We start from the raw sequence: 23,365 nt of genomic DNA, 5'->3' as shown, positions 1-23,365 counted from the left end.
CTTAGCGTCATTATAACGAGGTTTTACACGTTGTAAGTATGACATTGTCCACTCGTTCTTACCTGTAGGTTGACTCCACCCGCCTCTACTTAGCGTCATTATAACGAGGTTTTACACGTTGTAAGTATGACATTGTCCACTCGTTCTTACCTGTAGGTTTACTCCACCCGCCTCTTCTTAGCGTCATTATAACGAGGTTTTACACGTTGTAAGTATGACATTGTCCACTCGTACTTACCTGTCTGTAGGCTGACTCCACCCGCCTCTACTTAGCGTCATTATAACAAGGTTTTACACGTTGTAAGTATGACATTGTCCACTCGTTTTTACCTGTAGGTTGACTCCACTCGCCTCTTCTTAGCGTCATTATAACGAGGTTTTACCCTTTGTAAGTATGACATTGTCCACTCGTATTTACCTGTAGGTCGACTCGATTCGCCTGTGTGCGGCCTTCGTGTAGATTTCCCGGATGCTGTTTAGCAGTGCTTTGTACTCATTAGTGATGTATTCCTTGTCTAGTTTCTGTTCCATCTCGGCACGAAAGGTCGAGAAGCGAATAACCTGTTCCTCTTGCAGTCCTGGCCAGCAGTCCTGTAGTAACGATACAGCATTGGCGTACACCATTCCAGACTGATCCCTGGATACAAGGTCCCACCGGTTACAAACAAAGATGGCGCTCTGAGGGTTAAAGGGCATCATCCCTTCTTCGGCTTTTTTGTTCTGTTTTTCCAATATGAGCTTAACCAGGCTGATTAGCTAAAAAACAACGATGTTATGATGTATAATGTATACTTTATAATTTAAGGCACTCGGTGTCAAGTCTTATGGAAAGATTGTATTTTCTGAAGTTTGTTGTTCATCCAATCTTTTAAATAAATTAAACTAGTTAGGCAGGATATGATTGTAGACAATATCTTGTTCACCGGTGTATCGACGTGATAGTTTGTGAGTTCATCTTAATCTTAACCCCTCCCCCTCCCCTCTCATCTCCCCCAGTCTAACAGCTAGGTATTAACCCCTCTCATCTCCCCCAGTCTAACAGCTAGGTATTAACCCCTCTCTCCCCCCAGTCTCACAGCTAGGTATTAACCCCTCTCTCTCCCCCCAGTCTCACAGCTAGGTATTAACCCCTCTCTCCCCCCAGTCTCACAGCTAGGTATTAACCCCTCTCTCTCCCCCAGTCTAACAGCTAGGTATTAACCCTTCTCTCCCCCTAGTCTCACAGCTAGGTACAGTATTAACCCCTCTCTCTCCCCCCAGTCTCACAGCAAGGTATTAACCCCTCTCTCTCCCCCAGTTTAACAGCTAGGTATTAACCCTTCTCTCCCCCCAGTCTCACAGCTAGGTACAGTATTAACCCCTCTCTCTACCCCCAGTGTCACGGCTAGGTATTAACCCCTCTCTCTCCCCCCAGTCTCACAGCTAGGTATTAACCCCTCTCTCTCTCCCCAGTGTCACAGCTAGGTATTAACCCCTCTCCCCCCCCACTCTCACAGCTAGGTATTAACCCCTCTGTCTCCCCCCTGTATCACAGCTAGGTTTTAACCCCTCTCTCCCCCCAGGCGCACAGCTAGGTATTAACCCCTCTCTTTCCCCCCAGTGTCACAGCTAGGTATTAACCCCTCTCTCTCTCCCCAGTGTCACAGCTAGGTATTAACCCCCCTCTCCCCCCACTCTCACAGCTAGGTATTAACCCCTCTCTCTCCCCTAGTCTCACAGCTAGGTATTAACCCCTCTGTCTCCCCCCTGTATCACAGCTAGGTTTTAACCCCTCTCTCCCCCCAGGCTCACAGCTAGGTATTAACCCCTCTCTTCCCCCAGTCTCACAGCTAGGTTTTAACCCCTCTCTCCCCCCAGGCGCACAGCTAGGTATTAACCCCTCTCTTCCCCCAGTCTCACAGCTAGGTTTTAACCCCTCTCTCCCCCCAGGCGCACAGCTAGGTATTAACCCCTCTCTTTCCCCAGTCTCACAGCTAGGCCCAGTCTCACAGCTAGGTATTAACCCGTCTCTCCCCCCAGTCTCACAGCTAGGGACAGTATTAACCCCTCTCTCTCCCCTAGTCTCACAGCTAGGTATTAATCCCTCTCTCTCCCACCAGTCTCACAGCTAGGTATTAACCTCTCTCTCCCCCCAGTGTCACAGCTAGGTATTAACCCCTCTCTTCCCCAGTCTCACAGCTAGGTATTAACCCCTCTCTCTCTCCCCAGTGTCACAGCTAGGTATTAACCCCTCTCTCCCCCAGTCTCACAGCTAGGTATTAACCCCTCTGTCTCCCCCCTGTATCACAGCTAGGTTTTAACCCCTCTCTCCCCCCAGTCTCACAGCTAGGTATTAACCCCTCTCACTCCCCCAGTCTCAAAGCTAGGTATTAACCCCTCTCTCCCCCCACTCTCACAGCTAGGTATTAACCCCTCTCTCTCCCCCCCAGTATCACAGCTAGGTATAAACCCCTCTCACTACCCCCATGTCTCACAGCTAGGTATTAAGCCCTCTCTCTTCCCCCAGTCTCACAGCTAGGTATTAACCCCTCTCACTCCCCCCAGTCTCACAGCTAGGTATTAACCCCTCTCTTCCTCAGTCTCACAGCTAGGTATTAACCCCTCTCTTCCTCAGTCTCACAGCTAGGTATTAACCCCTCTCTTCCCCAGTCTCACAGCTAGGTATTAACCCCTCTCTCCCCCCAGTCTCACAGCTAGGTATTAACCCCTCTCTCTCTCCCCCTAGTCTCACAGCTAGGTATTAACCCCCTCTCTTCCCCCAGTGTCACAGCTAGGTATTTACCCCTCTTTCCCCCCAGTCTCACAGCTAGGTATTTACCCCTCTTTCCCCCCAGTCTCACAGCTAGGTATTAACCCGTCTCTCCCCCCAGTCTCACAGCTAGGTATTAACCCCTCTCTTCCCCAGTCTCACAGCTAGGTATTACCCCCTCTCTTCCCCAGTCTCACAGCTAGGTATTATCCCCTCTCTCTCCCCCAGTCTCACAGCTAGGTATCAACCCCTCTCTCTCCCCCAGTCTCACAGCTAGGCATTAACCCCTCTCTCTCCCCCAGTCTCACAGCTAGGGATTTACCCCTCTTTCCCCCCAGTCTCACAGCTATGTATTAACCCGTCTCTCCCCCCAGTCTCACAGCTAGGTATTAACCTCTCTCCTCCCCCAGTATCACAGCTAGGTATTAACCCCTCTCTCTCCCCCGGTCTCACAGCTAGGTATTAACCCCTCTCTCTCCACCAGTCTCACAGCTAGGTATTAACCCCTCTCTCTTCACCAGTCTCACAGCTAGGTATTAACCCCTCTCTTTCCCCAGTCTCACAGCTAGGTATTACCCCCTCTCTCCCCCAGTCTCACAGCTAGGTATTAACCCCTGTCTCTCCCCCAGCCTCACAGCTAGGTATTAACCCCTCTCTCTCCCCGAGTCTCACAGCTAGGTATTAACCCCTCTCTCTCTCCCCAGTCTCACAGCTAGGTATTAACCCCTCTCGCCCCCCCCAGTCTCACAGCTAGGTATTAACCCCCCTCTCTCCCCCCAGTCTCACAGCTAGGTATTAACCTCTCTCCTCCCCCAGTATCACAGCTAGGTATTAACCCCTCTCACTCCCCCCAGTCTCACAGCTAGGTATTAACCCCTCTCTTTCCCCAGTCTCACAGCTAGGTATTAACCCCTCTCCTCCCCCAGTCTCACAGCTAGGTATTAACCCCTCCCCCCCAGTCACACAGCTAGGTGTCCCCTTCCCCCTCCCCTCCCCAGTCTCACAGCTAGGTGTCGAATACTTATTCTTAGTTTCGCATCTGTGAGAAATTGCGGACATTTCGGGCTTATTTATACTTGTTCGGAATAATCTGTAAATATGAATACAGAATCACTTACCCTGTCCTCCTCCACACCCCCAGAGTTGTCGGACTTGATAACGTACATAAATCCCATGATTTCATTCTCTTCTACGTAATTAGCAATGACGCTGTCCATGGCCTCGTTTTCGCCTATTCCGGGCGAGTCCACAAAAACAATTCCACACTGCAACGAAAATGAAACCGCCTTGTTCAGAATGACGATTAAAACAGTTACATCCAAACTAGCTCACTGTTTTCTACTATTTAACGATTATCACTGATGTGACCATGACAATAACGTAGATATATATGTAGATATACTAATTGTCCTACATTCAATCAAAGGAACCATATAAAAAATATAAATTTAAATTAACACATGCAACTACTTACTTTAGCTAAACGGACAAGTGCATTAGACGTCATTATCTTTAATAGTTTAAACAAAATGCATTGGATGATTTCTTTACTTTAAAAAAGAAAATTATTCTAAGGCGATAAGACAAACGGTGGAACTTGAATTCAATGATCATGGTTGACAGGTGTAAATGAGGTATTTTATATAAAAATAAGTGAGAACTTAAGTCATTTTCATGCATGCATACGTCAAATGCAAGAGAAAAATCAGCATGAACCATAGGCTAAGATGAATGAGATAATAGCAAAGTGGCCTGCAATACAGTACAGCACTGATGACGTCATATCTAATCGATCCAGCAGAAAATTCACCTTTAGAATAGCTGCAGGTATTTTCATATTGACTTCTTGGATCTCGGAAACCATGTCCCGTCCGGCTTCGTCTTTTACATATATCATTTTCCATAGGTCTTCTTTGATGCGATCGGGGTCAGTGAAAGTCTTCACTTCTCCGGAGTTCATAATGACTGTCGACCTATACTCTTCACCATACGATATTCTCGTGATAACGGAAGTACAGCTGTTGTGATGAACCGGAAGCACCTCTTTTTCAAACAAAAGGTTAAGCACGCTCGATTTTCCAGCTGATGTTTCACCTGTTAGATAACAATTAATTTGATGAAAATAAGAATATATTTTATTAATATAATAAATCAGCAATTGCATATAAAAATTCTATTTCACAAATATATGAATGAAATCTAAACTTCAGAGAACATAAACTCATTCACCCCTACATATCTAAACTGGACTTGCCCATTTATTGATTTGGTAAGGTTCAAATTTTACTTTAGGGATGAACGAGACAACAGATCTTCTGTTAAAATAAGAAACAAACGAAACTTTCTCCTTTTTCGCAACTATGGCGAAAACGTTTGAAACTCTGGTTCCAATGACTCGTGCTGTATTTACCACAAATAACGCAATGACAATTAATACCGTAAAAATAGCGTTTACCTGATACGACAATCACGCATTCGCCTTTCTGTATAGAACTGATCTGTTCTTTGAAATCTATTTCGAATCCTTTGGCAGCGCCCTCTGTCTTCAGCAAATCTTCGATGGCCTGACTCCCCCGCTTGCCTTTTTGGCCAGGCTTTTCGGCACGATCAAATGCTGCCAGAGTTCTTCGACAGTCACCTAGGATCTGTCGTATCTTCTCCCTCTTTTGACTGTCATCTTTGTGTGTGTCAACCATGGCATCTGTGATCTGAAGCAAATACCATGATGTACAGTACTAACCTTGATATAATGCCGTTTACATAGTTCATGGTCCCATGCTCATATCTTCTTCACAATTCCTTCATATATGTATTTATATGTATCCCACAATACATCGCCAAATCTTTTATAACGCCAACATTTGACTTGACAAAAATGTGAGTATAACGATATTTTACCTGTTTGATTGGACGATTCTGAAGTGTTAAATCAGACTTATTAATATGTTGTTGATGATAAAGGGAAAGATGTACTCTTTTTAAACACTCTTATTAAATTTATTTATTAATTTCAAATAACCTGATTAGTATAAATGGAAAGTACTTTCCAAATGTACCATCTGCTAGCTACACCAGTCGAAATAATTGAAAATATATTTTTTCATATGTTTCTTAGCTTTTGTTAGAACTCTTTTGAAATTGAAGTGTAAAAGTCTTTTTTTTTTTAAACATTACACTTTATAAAAAAACACACCCTTTAATCAAATGTTTTTAAACACATTTTGCATACACAAACCCTGGTAATCCCTTATAAACCAAAAGTCTTATCATTCGCCATTATTCAATATTTATTATACTTTACTATATATACTCTAGAGTAACAATCCCCTGTCAGAGCGTATTGGTATTTTCTCCGTGAATTACATTTTCCTTTTTTAATAAACGTCACTATCAGTACTACCGCGACAATGTAACTACACTTCACCTACTTTTTAAAACATACAATTTGTTTGTGAAACATCAATGTGAAATCAGGATTATGTCGTCACTATCGCTGTACTCACTTATGTTACTAAAAAGAAATTCGATGAAAAGAAACACCTCTTTGAACATTTAGTTTGTCGATGCAGTAAGCCAAAGTTAACGTATTACAGCAACGTACATTGTATGGCCACTTTTGTCCTTTTAAGACTCACAGGTCGTACTAGAAGGTCAAACGACGGAACAGTCCTGTCTACATATGTTCCTGGTTATACAAAGGTCGGGGATACATTGACGTCTGTTATTATATAACAACATTGGGAGGTGTGACAGGATTATGTACGTTGAGCTACAGATTACGGTTAGGTTTGGTTTGGTTTAGTATTGTTCAACGTCCTATCAACAGCTATGGTAATTTAAGGACGGCTACAGATTACGTACCATACAAGTATTACCTTTCACAAACATGTAGTTTATGTACATATTTGAAACCCGTCATTTATGTTACATAATAACAGAATTCGGTGTATTTGCTATCCATACGAATAGCATTGTTCTCTATCTAACTCAAAATCTCATCCAGCGCACTCCAAACCCCTCACATGCAAAATTAATTATTCCATTAAAAGGAACATGCGCATGACGAAGTGTCAATCAAACCATCATATTCGAACTTAAATCGATCAAACTAGTGAATAATGTGCGCATCCATCAACATAATAGCCACATTCGTTAAACATATTCAGTATTACAGAAAAAAACCTTTTAGATATTCTGTATATATCATTTTTTATGAAAACCTACTTCAGAACGCAAAGCTAACAAAGGTAAGATTTACATGGAGTTCCATGAAAAAAAGACACGGAGAATAAGATCATGTGTTCCGGAAGGGTAAGCGCTTCTGCTTCATTGATGACACCCGTCATGTGACATCAGAGTGACGTCACGTCCTCACAAAGATTGTTCCGGTAGTGACAAACAAACACAAGGTACACCTATGAGCCTAACAAAGTAAACTTTGATCTTCACATCGCACAAAGAAATAGCACATTTGATGTCTGTCTCTGTAAATCGGTTCAATATCGAGTTATGGTCTCGCTAGGGCAGAATGTGTTAACGCACTTATCCTTTTCACTCATCTGCTATTTGAAACGTCATATATTCAAATAAAGCTTACAATACGTTGGAGCATTGGCAATCCTGTCACCTTCGTTCCCAGCAAAACTGGCGTGTTTGTTAGTCGGCTGGATTAATTGGATAATTTTGTATTAAAAGGGTGCATAAAAAGCCCATATACAGGTAAATTGATGCCAGAAAAACTGGTAAGATATTTGGATATGAGAAGCTCGAGAGTAAAACCAATTGTAGCGTGTTATAATGTAGCTTTTGTTGATAATTCATACAATGTACATAGGGATTGAATCTGGATTTTTCCATTGTTCATTAAAGTATGAACGGGGAAAAAATTGCTTACACACTAAATGAGCGGCCGTAGCGAAGCGAAGGCCGTTCATTTGAGGTGTGTAAGTAAATTTGTACCCGTACCCGTTCATACTTGCATGAACACTGGAAAAATCCAGATTCAATCCCTATAATACTAAATCACTATCAATGGAAAGGGAAACCAAAAACATCATTTAAATTACGAACTTTTTTCATTCTTCATAAATTTAGTGTAGTAATATGACGTAACATCGCCACGTCATTTCGGGGATCTCGAAACTAATTCACGTGAACATTTTCCCACGGCCGCTTCAAAAACAGTGGTTTAATTTGCGAATGTACATAGAGAAAGTTAACAACAGTGTACGTTGAAGTCGAGGGATGATGATTCTGGAGAACGGCCCTGAAAGGCCGGGGTTGACACCCGGTTTGCGGAAAGCGGTGTTTATTACGTTACGTTTTTTGTGTCATGGGTCAATCATGGATAAAACATATGAAAGAACTTTAATTCGTATGTAATGGAAGGAACATTATGTGTCGTAATTCCAACCCCGGGGTTCGGTTGTGCGGCGTGAGTATAGGCACAGGCTTTGTGCTTTCATGCCGCGTTCGTCATGTTCGTGGACATTCATGAATAATACAGTATATGTGTAAGGTTAATTTAAGTTGATACTTTCTAATGTTGGAAACATCCAGATTAATTCCTTAATTCCTTAAATCGCCACTATATATAATATTGTCAGTTTGAGCTTTATCAGATTGATACATGTATCGTTTACGGAGAAAACGGATTGCCAAACCATCATTTTATTCATTCATTGAAAAATCTGGGGATGAATTATATTAATATATGGTTGTATCAAAGGAAGAATATCGATGGGTGTTCTTACAAACGAACCCCGGGCTCACGCAAGATATTTATAGAACGCTCTGACTTCACCAATCAGCGTTTCCAGTTTTTGCGAATGTCAGGACCCTACACTTCAAACGAATATTTTTTTTGTCAGCATAGTAACTTTATATGATGAGATTCAGAATTTATAAGTATTTCTATAGGGTCAACTTATTCCTATAGTCCGAAACAGAATGCATAGTCGTCGCACGCGCCATCTTTTAAAAACGTAAACAAAACACTGATTTTTTAGTTTTAATTACGTTTTATGATGCTACTTGAACTTAAACATTAATCATCTGTAGACAAAAAATGGTGCATGGCTATCTATTCTAAGGATACATCATTGTTATAACTGATCTGTTGACATATTTATTGATTTCAAAGTATTTTTGCAAACAGTGATCCGATTTGGGTTCTGATTCGATTTAGGTCAGACGACAGAACTTGTAACTTCTGTGAGTATTGTCAACTGTAGATTAAGGTTATATCTTTTAAAACTTATAATATTTAAAATAATGAAAAATAAGACAAAGATACAATAACAAAATCTTAATGATAAACAGTAGATCTTGCATTTTTTTTCTCTCGGGGAGTTTAGTTTTTGCAATGGGAGGCCACTCGAACGACAATACTGAAAAATGGGGATTTGATTTTTTTTTATAATTAGTCCATTAGAAAAACAGCCGTTCATACAAATATCAACAGCTGTTTTTTTGGGTCACATGTGCTACTACATTGTATGAGCCAATCACAGAACCTGTAACAAAGTGCAAACTGAAAACTTGGAATTATATAACAAACAACGCTTGTTGTCACAAGAACCTGTATCGTATAGTTATCGATACGTCCTAATCGGGGCGAGAAGAAACCTATATTTTTTAAACAATCAATTATTATGATTGTCAGTATATGAAATTGACATATAGAGTCTACAATCAAATATTTTTTTTTGTATTGTAAGGCAGAGTTAACAAATATGAAACCAATATTTTGGTATTAACAAATATCAAATAATATCAAGGAATATTCAAATATGAAACAAATATTGTGGAATTTACAAACCTGAAACAAATATATCATTGCAAGCATACAAAAGTGTCCTACTGTGTCCTTCTGTGTCCTATTGTGTCCTACTGTGGCCTGCTGTGGCCTACTGTGTCCTACTTTGGCCTACTGTGTCCTACTGTGTCCTATTGTGTCCTACTGTGTCCTACTGTTGCCTATTGTGTCCTACTGTGTCCTACTGTGTCCTATTGTGTCATACTGTGGCCTACTGTGTCCTACTGTGTCCTACTGTTGCCTATTGCAAAGTCCATGCTTATATATTTATAAGAAAAAATGTAACAACAGATCACAAAACGTTTTGGTTTCTAAGGGAGACATTTTCTAATAAGAAAAACAAATCACAACCTGTTTAGCATTTGTGTTTATATAATGATTTTTTGGGGATCACAATTATGGTCAAAATGTAGAAAAAAAACATGTACTGATTTCAATATGCAAATTAATTTCAGCAACTGAGTCTACATTTCTAATGTATTGTTTCAGTATCTATATAAAATATGTCTCTTGATTTATTACGCTGAACAGACGGAAATCATCATTACGAACACCTGAACTATAATCGGGTCGGGGTGTTCCAAATGGGAATTCATACGTAAGGTCTTACATTTATTTCGACCAGAGGCTCTGTAAAATTAAACTTAATGCTAACAATGCATGGGAGAATTGTTTAGATGAATAAATGAGAGCTACGCGTACGTATTTACCCAATATCTTTCCCATTTGGTAATGATATACCCATGACGTAGATGTATAGGAGACACTGTGGGGGAAATTCAAGTAATTTTCACAGAATGTGAACGTATGCCAATCATCCAATCGACTTAGACTTATCTGCCTCATACGTTATAATCTGCCACATTATACGACTTAAGTTTAACAAATTGGAACTAGCCAACACAAAAGCTAATCCTAGTAACAAATACATCAAATAGCTGGGGAGCCACAGACATGGAGGACGTTGGATTTTTAAACTCTTCTAAACATGTCAACTCTACCATGCTGGTTTTGTCTGATCGTTATACGGTTACACAATCAAGTATCGGGATGATTGTCTTGTTAGTAATAATCTTCGTCTCTTTAATAATGAACATTAGCGTTATTGTCATTTCTTGTCTTGGAAAATGCTTCGAGAAGAATGCCAACTCCATATATGTTTTTTACCTTGCAGTAGGCGATGTGATGAAAGGGATTTCATTTTTAGTCAGCTCTTTTATTGTGTTCGTGTTCACCTATATTGAAGACGGAAAATACGTGCCGTACACTGTGTGTGTGTTACCAAGAGTATTTGCCCATTTCTCTATAAACATATCTGGCTATACCTTGGTTTTGATATCGTTCGTGCAGTACATAGCAGTGGTCCATCCCCATGTTTACACCAAATGGATCAAACGGACCTTGTTCAGTCAGGTAAGCGTACTAAGTGGCTGGGCTCTCTGTGCGATAGAATCAACCCTTTTGCATGTATATCACGGAAGGTCAGATGATTCCGGCGAAACGCAATGCAGCAATGACAGAATCTTCGGTAAGAATGTGTATGTGACGTATCTGATTGATGCTGTGCATTTCTCTGTTGGGTTTCTTCTGATGGTCGGTTTAAACGCGAAAATCATACAAGCGATTATTAGACGAACCAAACGAATATCACCTTTAGGAACAAGGAAAATATCTGTCAAGTCTGTACCCCCGAATGTAGCTCGACCTGAAACTTGTGCCACAAAACAGAAGCCTCCTGGCACAATAAAGAAACAAATATGCTCGGTAGGCGAAGGATCAAACAACCACTCAAAAGAAGTCAGGTCGACTAAAGAGAAAATAAAATCTTCACAACCAGCAAAGTTGCAAACACCTACAACGACTTTTTCAGGTTCGACAACATTGACAATGGTATGCGTAACGTCAAATTCAGAATTTTTACCGACAGAAACGTCTTCTAACAGTCAAAAAGTGTTTACAATTTCCAACTTGTCATCAATGTCTGACGAAAGTAATGTGTTATCATTAAAGTCTGCAACAAATAAATTGCCGTCTAGGGACAACACGGTCCCTTCAACATCGGGAAATATCACAGAACACGTAACATCAGGAAATACCAAATTGTCGTCAAAAGCTGAAAACAGTGCGTTATTATCAGCGTCTGGAAGCGGTGCATCACCACTAACATCTTCAAACACTACATCGTTATCTCGAAAAAAGACCTCACGAAAACATTTGTCATTTGAAAAAGGAAGTACAAGTACACATCTGCCTGTGTCGAGGGTGAGATCACCAAACCACTGGAAACCCTATATCACACTGGTAGTGCTGGTGATGTCATTTGTAATATGCTTCGGGCCTACTGTTGCGTACGCCTCCATCGTAGTTTTGACTTCGGAGACAATGGAATTTTCGTTGGAGCAGCGCTTCACGGCACGTAAGATTAGTTTTGCAGTTCTTGCAAACACGATAATTAACCCTGTGATATATGCCTGTAGAATCACAGTTTATCGTCAGTATATACAGACGCACATATTGCAAGCATTAGGAAACAAAATAAGAAAAAGAAACGAGAATACATTCACTTGAAACAGAACAGATTGCTGAGAGAAATTTTAACCTGTAATTTGATTATGGATACTGCATCACAATACGGGACGAGGACAATGTACACACCAAAATCATTGTGAAATAATTGTAACAGGAATTAGCTAGAGTAGTGTGCTGTCACAGGTGATCGAACCAGCGACCCCTGACTTTCAGGTCGGACTCTACCATTGGGCTAAAGGGAATTCCTCTCTTAGCGCGAAGCTAGGAGGCGACCGTTACATATGTACAGTTAAAATCTGCCATACAATATCAAAAACCATAACATTGGATAAACTAGAACGCAGGACGAGGACGGTGAACAATGATTAAAAGGTGATCATTTAGATATAGAGGAACAAAAAGATAAGATTGAGATTTCAGGAACTGTTTGATTTATATAGGTTAAAATACAAAGACGTTTCAATTAAAAGAAGAAAAAAATACCTAAAATATTTAACAAAATATTTACCGAAGATTGCCGTTGAATTTGCATGATAATTTTGTCACTTTTGTCTGTTTCTATCCTTTTGCCTGTGACTAAATACGTATCTTTTGTAACCCTAGATTTGTTAGGAAACAAATTTTGTGAAAATGTTGCGGTCTTTATTTTCCTGTCATTTTCTTAGTTGGTTGTATTGTGGCGTTATAGTTTATCTTAACGTCATCATTTTCTGTATTATTTGGTTGTCAGGCCAACGTGATTGTTTCAAAATAAGCACGTCTGCTGATGAATGATGAACCTCTGAATATTTCAGTGAAAGCGCAAGGGTAATGCTCCGAATCATCTTTGCTTTGTTTTTTTTTCTTTTCTTAAATATCCTTGTCCTTCGCTGTTCCGATAGCATTACTCACTGCCCTGAACAAAACAGACCAAGTTACATAGAGCGGTATAAATTGTTGTCTCACCTCCTACCAGGATGAGTCAGAGACTTGTGCAATCGGTGATATTTTTGTCTGAGTTTAATCTCTGATTTAATTCCCTGGTGAAGTTATACTAATACTCGAAACATGCATGTCTGGTGATATAAACCGGTATTTCCTGTTTGAATTTGATATGTTTTAGGAGGTGCACAGCTATGATCAAAGCCCGACATTGAGATATTCATTTACGCAAACAATCGACGGTCTATTTTTTTTTAATATATGCTTCTTTTTTCTTTTTTTAGCGATTTTGTTTGTATTTCAATAATTAGAAATTGTTTAATTTTGCATTGAATATTCTAATTCATTAACTCATACACAATTACAATGTGTATCAAATTAAAATCCTCTCTCAAATATGAACTTCAATGATCGCGAAAAAAACTATAGATATAGTTCGTGAAATAAAATGCACGCGAAAATAAAGAGATATATAATAGGTAAATGATAATATATACTTTTCTATCTGTGTATTTACTACACAAATGGAAATTCAGTTGAAGGGCATTTTACACGTTCCAATTACCATCGTCCTGTGTCCATGCATAGAAATATCACTGGTTCAATTGGAGCTGTAATTTAGCTGGAGTTGGGAAGCGTTTGGATATATGATCATTGCATGCGTCGTACTCTTTGTTCATTATCTAGCCATTTAAAATTAATCATATGAAAAGAAGGATACAAATATTAGGAAATACCCTAAACGTTATTTCATTGGTCAATAATCTGATAATGACATCACGCAACCTTGCTGTTGTAACAGTAAGCTTGCATTGTAGTTTGATGCGTCGGACATATATATTGTTATGGTAGGCTTTAATCACCAGCTTGCAAAAATAAATTCTAACAGATACAGATCCCCTGATAAAATGGAAGGAATTCCTCGTGATGATCGGTTATCGGTTAAATATATTTTGCATCTTAAAGAAGTAAGAAGTTTACAACCTAAAGCGAGATAAATATGATAATCAGCGATTACTCATTAGTGATCTATATATGTCCGACGCATAAACGTAATCAGTATGCGTCTCTCGTGTCATTTAAATAGATACGAAGTCACATTTTCATAGCAATGTTCCTAAAACAAACTAAATATATGTCGCTTTATGTTATGAATTAATATTTAAATGCAGATAGTCAGTCCTTTAAAGAATATTTTATAGACTCTAGACACCAGTTGCAGATTTAAGTATGATTGCTTAATATAACATTCTGCCAAATGTCCGAAATTACATTTACAAAGACAAATGAACGTTAAAGGATTGGTCAAAGACAGGATTGGTCAAAGACAGGATTGGTATGGTGTTAGGTACAGACCAGGAAGTAATGTTGTCGATGTGATCCAAGGTGGGCCGAGAATCTTGTGTTCACCCCGCAGACGATAATGGGTGGTAGGAATGGCGTCTTGCTTAATTGCATAGCGGGCATTCCAGTGTATGTGTTGTTAAGTGATCATAAGTCACGCGGTAGGGGTGTGGGATTTGAAATTTTGTAACCATGTTGCCTAATGTCCTGGTCTGAACTGTAAAAATGCTTTGTCATTTCGTTATTTTACTGATTTCTTTCTTTATGTTTTGACAATTTTCTAATGGAAATATCATGTCCATGTTCAAAGCATGGCTTGGAATAAATAATACTAATCACTAGAACATAAGAACATTTTCCACCTGTTTTTTCAAACCCAAATCGTTACAGTTATTTCCCAAATCAGATACAAATGAGACTTTAAATATGTTTTTATTGTAACGTAACGTTTGCGTTATACTACTGGGCTATATATTGCTAGTGTATTTTCAAAGAACATTCATTAAATGTTTCATAAAAAAAAACAGCCATCGTATTTCTTGAAGTTTTATTCCACAACAAATTCTTCGTCGTACAGGTGTGTTTAAATACATTCTATATATATGAAATTCAAGATTTTTTTTCTATTTAAATAACTATGCCTCAGCCCCTTTCTGTGAAGATTCTTGGTAATTTTAGCAGTGTCAATGTCTAGAAACTATTAATATTATTCGTGACGTCAATATACTGTTTTATCAGTTTTAGAGAAAGTAAGATGAAGGAAGTTAACTCCAGTGGAGCGTATCGAATATCTTTGTATTATCACATATATGTTTTACCCGGATTGATTACGCGAATACATCATTGATTGTAATGATATGCACTTTTATATAAATGTAGGATGCATAGAAATAAATCAAAAAATGGTATCAAAATTGACTCATTTTTCTCATACATGGACTAAAATTACTGCATACTTGACCATTTTTTTTAATATTAAGGTGAATCACATTATTACTATTTTTATAAGTGCTAAGTAACGTATGAAAATGCATGTTATTTAATGTGATAAAAAATCTACAATTCATAATTTGTTTGTAGACTTATAATCAACTAGAGATATGTAGTTAAACAAATATGATAGTGGACAACACATAACTACAAGTTATAATCAGTATAATTAAAATAAATTATAATATTGTTTATTGTCAAAAGACAAATGGATTTGGAAGCAGGCATAACCTATTTAAGCCCTCCCCAATTACAGTAACAAACAGTGGTACAAGCATAGACATAGACATTAGAACACATACAAAACAAGTTGATATTATCAAATAAATAATCAAAGTAAGGGAAGCAACTTCTAAATCCTATTTTTATTATAATTGAATCTAATGGTTTTCTTTAGTTACCGGAAAGATATGGTCAGTTAAGGACGGTGATGGGATTAAATTATCGCATCCAACAGATACAGGCCAAAAAGTTCATTGTATCAATGTATAGATATCATTATAATTAACGCATTTGAAAAATGACGTATTTGTAAATCCGGAAAGCCAAAGAAAGTAAACACTTACTGCACTTTTTGGCCATTTCGTCTATTTAGGCCCCTTCAGAGGTACCAAGATCTCTGGCCTACCATCCCTGTTTTCTATACCTCATGTACTGTACTTTCGATTTTGGGCATGATTGAACTTCTTAAAAAAAAGAATTATAAATCTATAACTTCCAAATATTTTGTTCTTCCGTTTTCCTATGTTCTGTGAAAATTTTATCTAGAAATAGCATTTTTTTCTTCTGAAAAATGTGCAAATTTTAGCACGTTGCAGTTTTCGATAATTATTTAGTTTCTTAATATTCTGTTTATTTGAGGAAACCTTTTTTGTCATTTTTCCCCAGTGCCAGTTTTGGAACGAAATAAAACAATCTACAAAGTTTATACCCTCGATATAAAAAAATATAAAAATTTCAATAGAATTGTTTTAAGTGAAATAGGATTTAAAAATTCAAAAACAACAAAACAAAAGTGAAACTCATATCAAGAGGAAACGGAGAAAAAAAGAGAAGAAAAACCGGGGTGAAACCAGATTAATATATAAGTGAGGGTTTTCCCCCGTGGATTTACGGAGAACACTGATACATATATTTATGATAAAGCTTTGGATATCAGTTAACACTGAGATATTTCGTGTTTCTCGACTTTCTCATTTCAATCACTGTCATCGCTAATTAAAGGCAGTCGGTATTTCCAGCCCTTTCAATCGCAAAGTTTTCCCCCGATAGTGTTATTGCCAAATGTCAACGTGATTCATGGGTGTGTGTTTATAAGAGAAACATAATCATCTTCCGCATACAAGAATGTCCTCGTTCCGCGACAATAGCAATCTAAAAATAGCCCTTCACACTACAGATCCCGGCAATATTCCAAGTATTCATATTTAAAGGTATCCATTGAAAAAATACAACATCTAGGTTTTAATATGGAATATTGGCATGGGTTTCGACATACTTTAAATACAGAGACACAAACTTATTACCTCACTATTTAAATAAATAAATAATTAAATAATTGAAATGAATTAATAAAACAGCGACAAAAAAGTATTAGACTTAGCCTGAATATTTAAAAAATAAATAAATGAAAATAAAAATGATAAAAATAAATAAATTAACGGACTACCTTGAGAGGATCTTACTGTCACTAAGTATATGTCGATTTCTTCAGATATTTCTTGTGTACATTTTAATCATCAAATTCCATACTTTAAAAACAATTATCTGTGTTACTACGTAATGTTTTGACAATTTACTGCAGGAATACTTCATTTTTATCCAAATATCACATATCGGGATGGCCAACTATCTAAAAGATGTAGTGTTTTACGGCACTAGACGCAATTTCACGAACTTGCCTTTACTATCAGATATTCATTAACTTAAATTTTTCCATTGGAAGCATATTGATAATTTCAAAACTTCTTTCACTTCAAATATTTTCCCTGAATACCAACAATGCTTTGGCCGATACAGCTATGCATACAGGGGGACTCAATTTACACACTGTTTTGCTCACCAAATTTGACAGTCACACGTGTGTACTGTATTTATCTCTTAAGATACAAAGCGGTAGACTCTGATGGTGTTTTTTAACCATCCGCGGGGTTTACTGTTACCTTGATGACCACTGTTATATCTTTAAGGTAGTGACAGTGTTCATAATATAAACACTTAACTCGTCATTAATTTCAAATTAACCAGTAGTCCTCCTATTTTTGAAATTCATATAACTAATCTCATGTATGGGTCTTATGTGCACCTTCCTAAGTTTATGCAAAGGAGTTTAGTTAGGTTAAGTAACGTTAATAAAAAATGGACTAGAGGTCAAGATTGTGGTTTTACTATAACATATTGTGTCAGTGATCCGGCCGTCTCCCGAGCCAGCCAATTTGACTCGTAAGAATGTTTGCCCCACTGTAGACAAACAACTAAATTCCACTGTTGGACAATTTAAATATCGCAGTCAAGAGATCGAATCTCGTCTGGTCCTATTCCATGTTTACACGAAGAGATCAGTGTTGTCGATTTTCTATTTGTATATTTCATAAATCTTTTATTTCATTAAAAGTTACTGAAGATATTTTTCTTTTAAGAACTCAGTTTTCAAAGTTTTAGTCATGCGGAAAATGTTTAATGCTTAACAGTGTTTTTTTGTCATTGGAACGGGGATCCTTAATAGTTTTTTTAAATAAAGTCAGCGGGGTGACATAATCTATCAGTAAACAAGTAGTTAGACATTTTCTTTGCTGATCTTGTTTTGTCACGTCATTCAAGCGTTTATTTTATGTGAGGTTAAACCTACCTGGATTAACCTCGATGAACGCCCATATTTAAATTCAAGTAACTTATGGTGGAGTGCAACATCGACATCCTCTCAACCTTTATGGTGATTCCTGTAAATTGATCTCTTTGCACTGGTTTGAAGTATCGTTATAATTTAAAAATATATTTATAAAGGTATGCACAAATCCTTCATTTAAATCTTTCTGATATATCCAAGATATTGTGTTACCTATCTGTATCAAAAATCGTTCATTTCAAGAGAAAATTCAGAAAAAACATGTTCAGTCGATATATGTAACTAGCTACATTTGAGTGGAAACCCTTCTGTATAAGAACTTGACACAGAAGGTGCATGCTATTGTAATTACTTTCTATTAATTGATAACAAAAAGCATGACCATTTCTTGCTAAAGCAATTAAAACACCTAGTGAATACCGGCTAGAACAACACTACGATAAGCACCGGATCAAAACATTAAACACACTTTATGATAACTCATTAGTCGTTCTTTTTTTAACTTGTGCTATGTTTGAGTTTGATAGAGTACCAAGTTATGTGAATTTAGTCAGTTTCATCATGATAAGTTCCCCATTCATCGAATTCGAAAACGATGTTTACATCTGTGTGTACAGTATGGTTGTCAGTCAAGTGTGGGTAGTTCCTGGAAACAAGATTTCACCCAATAGTATGTAAAATGAGATATGACATCTGCTAACTACAGTCATACAAACAGTCGCCCACACAGCTTATACCGAATCACAATATCTTCTTAACCCAGGATTTGATATTTGTCAAACCATACAACTACTACTTCTAAAAATAAGGTAAGGAATATCCGGGTGTTCAAGGTTATATTGCAACGGCATTAACAATGCAATTGATATGTTTGATTATTTTGGAGGGTCGTGATTCTGACAAATACAGTTGATATGTGATGTTGTCGTCTGTATTGCATGTGTACATGAAAAAGGGTTTGGGGTTTATCAGCTACTGATTTTCAACCCACAAACATTGCACTGAAATGCACATCTGGAACATGCAGTTCGACTGACATGCACGACTGATACATCGAACATTTAATATCTGTTTTTTTCACATTTGGTATATATTTCGTACGCATGATTCACATGTAAAATTGATTTGAAAAAGTGTTTCGTTTAAACTAATACATATACATAATTACATATTCAAGTACCACTGATGTGTATAGCTATGTACAACTGATTTCTTCAACTGATATGTACAACTGACTCGATATGTACAACTCATGTGTTTAATTATTACGATATGTACAGCTGGTATGTATAACTGATTTGAAATGCACAGCTGATGTGTATAACTGAAACGACATGTACAACTGATGTGTATAATTTAACTGATTTGATATATACAACTGATGTGTATACCTCATACGATATGTACAACTGATGCGTATAACTGATTTGATATGTACCGTACAACTGATGTGTGTAACTCATACGATATGTACAACTGATGTGTATAACTCATACGATATGTACAACTGATGTGTGTAACTGATTTGATATGTACAAAGTACAACTAATGTATATAACTGATTAATAAATAAACATTTGATGTGTATAACTAATGTGTATAACTAATTTGATATGTACATGTAATATTCAATGTTATGTTACATTAAACTAGAGGATCAGATGTGGTGTGAGAGATATCACTCATCCGATCACACTAAATATTGTTTGCGGTTGCTTTCTATACTTGAGTTGCATGATTTTATTTTTAAGGTTTATGGTCTCCAGGATTAGTTTTCGTTATTGACAGACTGAGAGAAGGTTGCGTCGGTGTGTTCTGACTCAGCTATGGTGAACGCATTTCTATTTTACTTGTGACGGATGACTGCAACGAAAGCTGTTGTTTAAATTTGTTTGCAATTATCTAAGTAAACATCAATAAAAAGCGGGAAAACCTACATCATCGTTACGTTATTTTCTTTATGATAAAGTAGTCTTGCCCACCCAATTTTAAACACTGAAAAAACAAAGTAGACAAGCATCTATCCTTACAGGTTGAGACACACATTAGCTAAGGTGTCTTTTAAATCCGGTTGGCTTTAGATGATTCAAAGATGTTTTTTACTTGTTTGTTGTCCTTTTAAATTCTTTCACACGACACACGCCCATGGATAAAAAGTTTCATGATCCGGTTTCTGTGCTCAAAAATACTTTAAATCTTCATGACTATCTTCAATTGTTTGTTATCTACGAAATGGATTTACTTTCCTGCATTTGCAACGATACAAAAAAAAAAGACTGCGCAGACGATACAGGAAACCCTTTGTAATCCGGAACACACGATTTCGCCTCTATTTGAAAAAAAAGGTTTATGATGTCCTTCTTTCATTTTGGTGCCTGCACGGTTCTTTGTTTTTGTTAGCACCAGTTTCGAGTAACGATATTGATGAAATGATACATTGAAAGAAAAAAATTGATTCACCTATAAGCAATTTTGAGGATTACATATTTAACAGTTATTCATAAAAAACAAGTTATTTGATTGTTCCAGAAAGACGGCAAAAGAACAGAATAATGATGATATAAGTTAATGATCGTTGGCAATCCTGAATAAAAATGGTTCTGTTATAAGTTAAGGAATACCTATACTTACAAAATTAACTTGTTGATGTGTTACAACTGTTGCAATGTTTAAATAAAACATGGGGACATTTGTAATGTTCGCTGTTCAAACATGTATACATTGCTGTCTTAAATACTGCGTGTCTTTCAAAACATTTTAGCAAGAATGCTTTTGAAAGTTATAAAAGCGACTGAGCTACAAGGAAACTGTGCTTCTTTATTGTCATCAGTGTATTTCCGATTCCTTTTGTGCTGTATCTTATAAACAAAACCAAAGAAACTTGATGTTTTGAGAGAACTGAAACATTGTGTTGCTTGAACGGAAAACTAAACTTAAAAGAAACCTTTGCCAACTAAGTGGCTTTCATTTGATGACAATACTGACCAAGGTTGATATAAATATTTCTGATTCATGTAAAACGTATTTACTGAGTTGAAACTCACAGTTAAATCACATGATAAATACAATGAAAATGTTCACCTTTTCCATGAATCGATATAGACTGAACGCTGAAGTACATATATAGAATGCATTCACCGAATGGCTAGTCATTATTTAATCACATGATACAAACATGTGTAAATTTGTTAAATGTTCACCGTTTACTTATGGAGTACAGATTCACCGTCGCATAAGTTGACAATCAGACAGAATCTGTTTATATAGATAAATATGTATATATGTGCATGGAAATAAATTAGAACTGTATTTGGCCCGTTGGTTACGGCGTGTTGCCATTTGATAGTACACAAACGCATATCATTCCAATCTGTCCGGATAGGTGTGAACGATATGCAGTAGAGTACACTGTTTGAAGACAGTAAGCTTATGTAAGTAACATATGACCAATTATGTCATCTCATCACTACCTACACTATTTATTGACCATAGCTGTTAACAGGACGTAAACCACTAACAACCCAGAGCAAACCAAACTGCACTATTTTGTTTGCCCAAGAAGAGATTACCATGTCTGATTTCATAATCTATCATGCAGATATTGATAACATATTTCTTTCTTACAATTTTTTCATTCCAGTGGTTCATATTGGTATAGAGGAGACGTGGCAATACTATCAAAACATGATAGAATGCAATCAATGCACACCCACAATACGCAGAAACTATCTCGTAAATATTATTTCTTTACACCTGTATAAAAACATGATTATACGTGAATGATATAAACATATGATATACACATAAAAGTATAACATTTACGCAAATGAAAACAGAAGAGTATTCGGAACATTCATAGCGCCAGAATAATACTAAGTTACAGGTATGACTCCAATAACGACACAGAGAAATACGACTTTCTTTGAATCGTTATCCATGCATTACGTCCCTTTGTGTTAAAAGGTTTTCAACTTTTTTATAAACAAATTTCAAATAATTTTACTTACAACTGCTTTGATATCGCCATTTTCGTTCTTTCTCAAGTGCATTTGAAGCCTCTCCTTCATATCCTCGATTTCGTCTAGGCCTCCTAAATCGACCCCCATTAGTTCGGATAAGTCGAAAATTTCGTCAAAGTCCTCTACCTTTTTAATGTCCTCATCAGACACGCTGCAAACACTGCTGGCGCTCGAAGTCGACCAAGGATGGTGACGTACCGCTACAGATGTCATTTCTGCAGTATATGTAGTTAAATTTTAAATGTGTTGAGGTAAGCACCCAGCTAAAATAACAAGCTTGTCATTACTATTAACACATATGTCTTCAGCAGCATCAAGCATAGTTCATCTCAGTATCCCCTACCTTAGATATGGTTATTTTTGTAATCATGTTGTCATACCTATTTTTTAACGTCACAGAATAATCCGACACACCTACTTCTTGGGAATATATTGAATTCACCACGGAGAATCTTTCCCATGAAATAAACAAACCGGAAGTATCAAACACACTGTCTTTCCAATATCACCTTAGCACAATAGTTTACCGACTACCCGCATAACCGATGGTTCTGGAAATAACTTATATCTTATTTATCACTATCTATTATTGTTCACTCTTTGAAGCATGGGTCCATATTGAAGCAACTCGGTGTCGAAGTGTGTCAACGGAATAAACATGGCGATATGTCTCGCTTCACCTACTAAGTTATAGCAAACGGGTTAAGAATTCCGGGTACGTATATTCATGTGGTCGTGTGTGTGTGTAAACTACACGAAGGGTAGCAGAACTAACACTACGTTTACTTTAGGTGAGTTCTGAAGCTTGTGAGTGTAATAGGCTTAGTCAATATGCGGTAAGGCGATAGCGGTGTTTTGTCTGTTCACTACGGATGGGTGGGTTTAAATTACAGATTGAGGTCGTATGCGGGGTGCTAGATTATGCGAAGTAGAAGCAGTCCCTGCATACTTAAATACAATTATCATTAATGCTGACATCAAGGTATTCCCAGCAAAAATACTTTTGTTACCAGTGATACGTTTAATCCACATTTAATTATGGACTATACTTACCTGACAGCGGTAATAGTAGAATCCTGATTGGATCAGCAGGACAATGCGGCGATGACGTTGTCTGTTTGTGTTAGCACGAACCTGCTATGCAAATCATA

The 23,365-nt window shown here is 37.4% G+C and overlaps 1 protein-coding gene across 3 annotated transcripts in view; it reads right to left on the bottom strand.

Moving 5' to 3' along the window:
• Positions 1-23,353, bottom strand: part of LOC110460623 — a 31,458-nt gene extending 8,105 nt beyond the window's left edge. For 2 of the 3 annotated variants that reach the window (XM_021513644.1, XM_021513646.1), the window contains exons 1-5: positions 22,203-23,257; positions 5,205-5,457; positions 4,560-4,843; positions 3,868-4,014; positions 419-756 (exon numbers count right to left, since the gene is read on the bottom strand). In XM_021513644.1, coding sequence (XP_021369319.1) covers positions 419-756; positions 3,868-4,014; positions 4,560-4,843; positions 5,205-5,457; positions 22,203-22,427 — 1,247 coding nt within the window. In that variant the 5' untranslated portion in view covers positions 22,428-23,257. The other variant, XM_021513645.1, reaches the window with a different exon arrangement.
• Between the last annotated feature and the right edge of the window lie 12 nt (positions 23,354-23,365).

This window comes from Mizuhopecten yessoensis, unplaced genomic scaffold, assembly GCF_002113885.1.
Source record: "Mizuhopecten yessoensis strain PY_sf001 unplaced genomic scaffold, ASM211388v2 scaffold10441, whole genome shotgun sequence".
NCBI classification, from domain to species: Eukaryota; Metazoa; Mollusca; class Bivalvia; order Pectinida; family Pectinidae; genus Mizuhopecten; species Mizuhopecten yessoensis.
The sequence above is the reverse complement of the archived record's forward strand: the minus strand, read 5'-3'. Positions and strand labels throughout refer to the sequence as shown.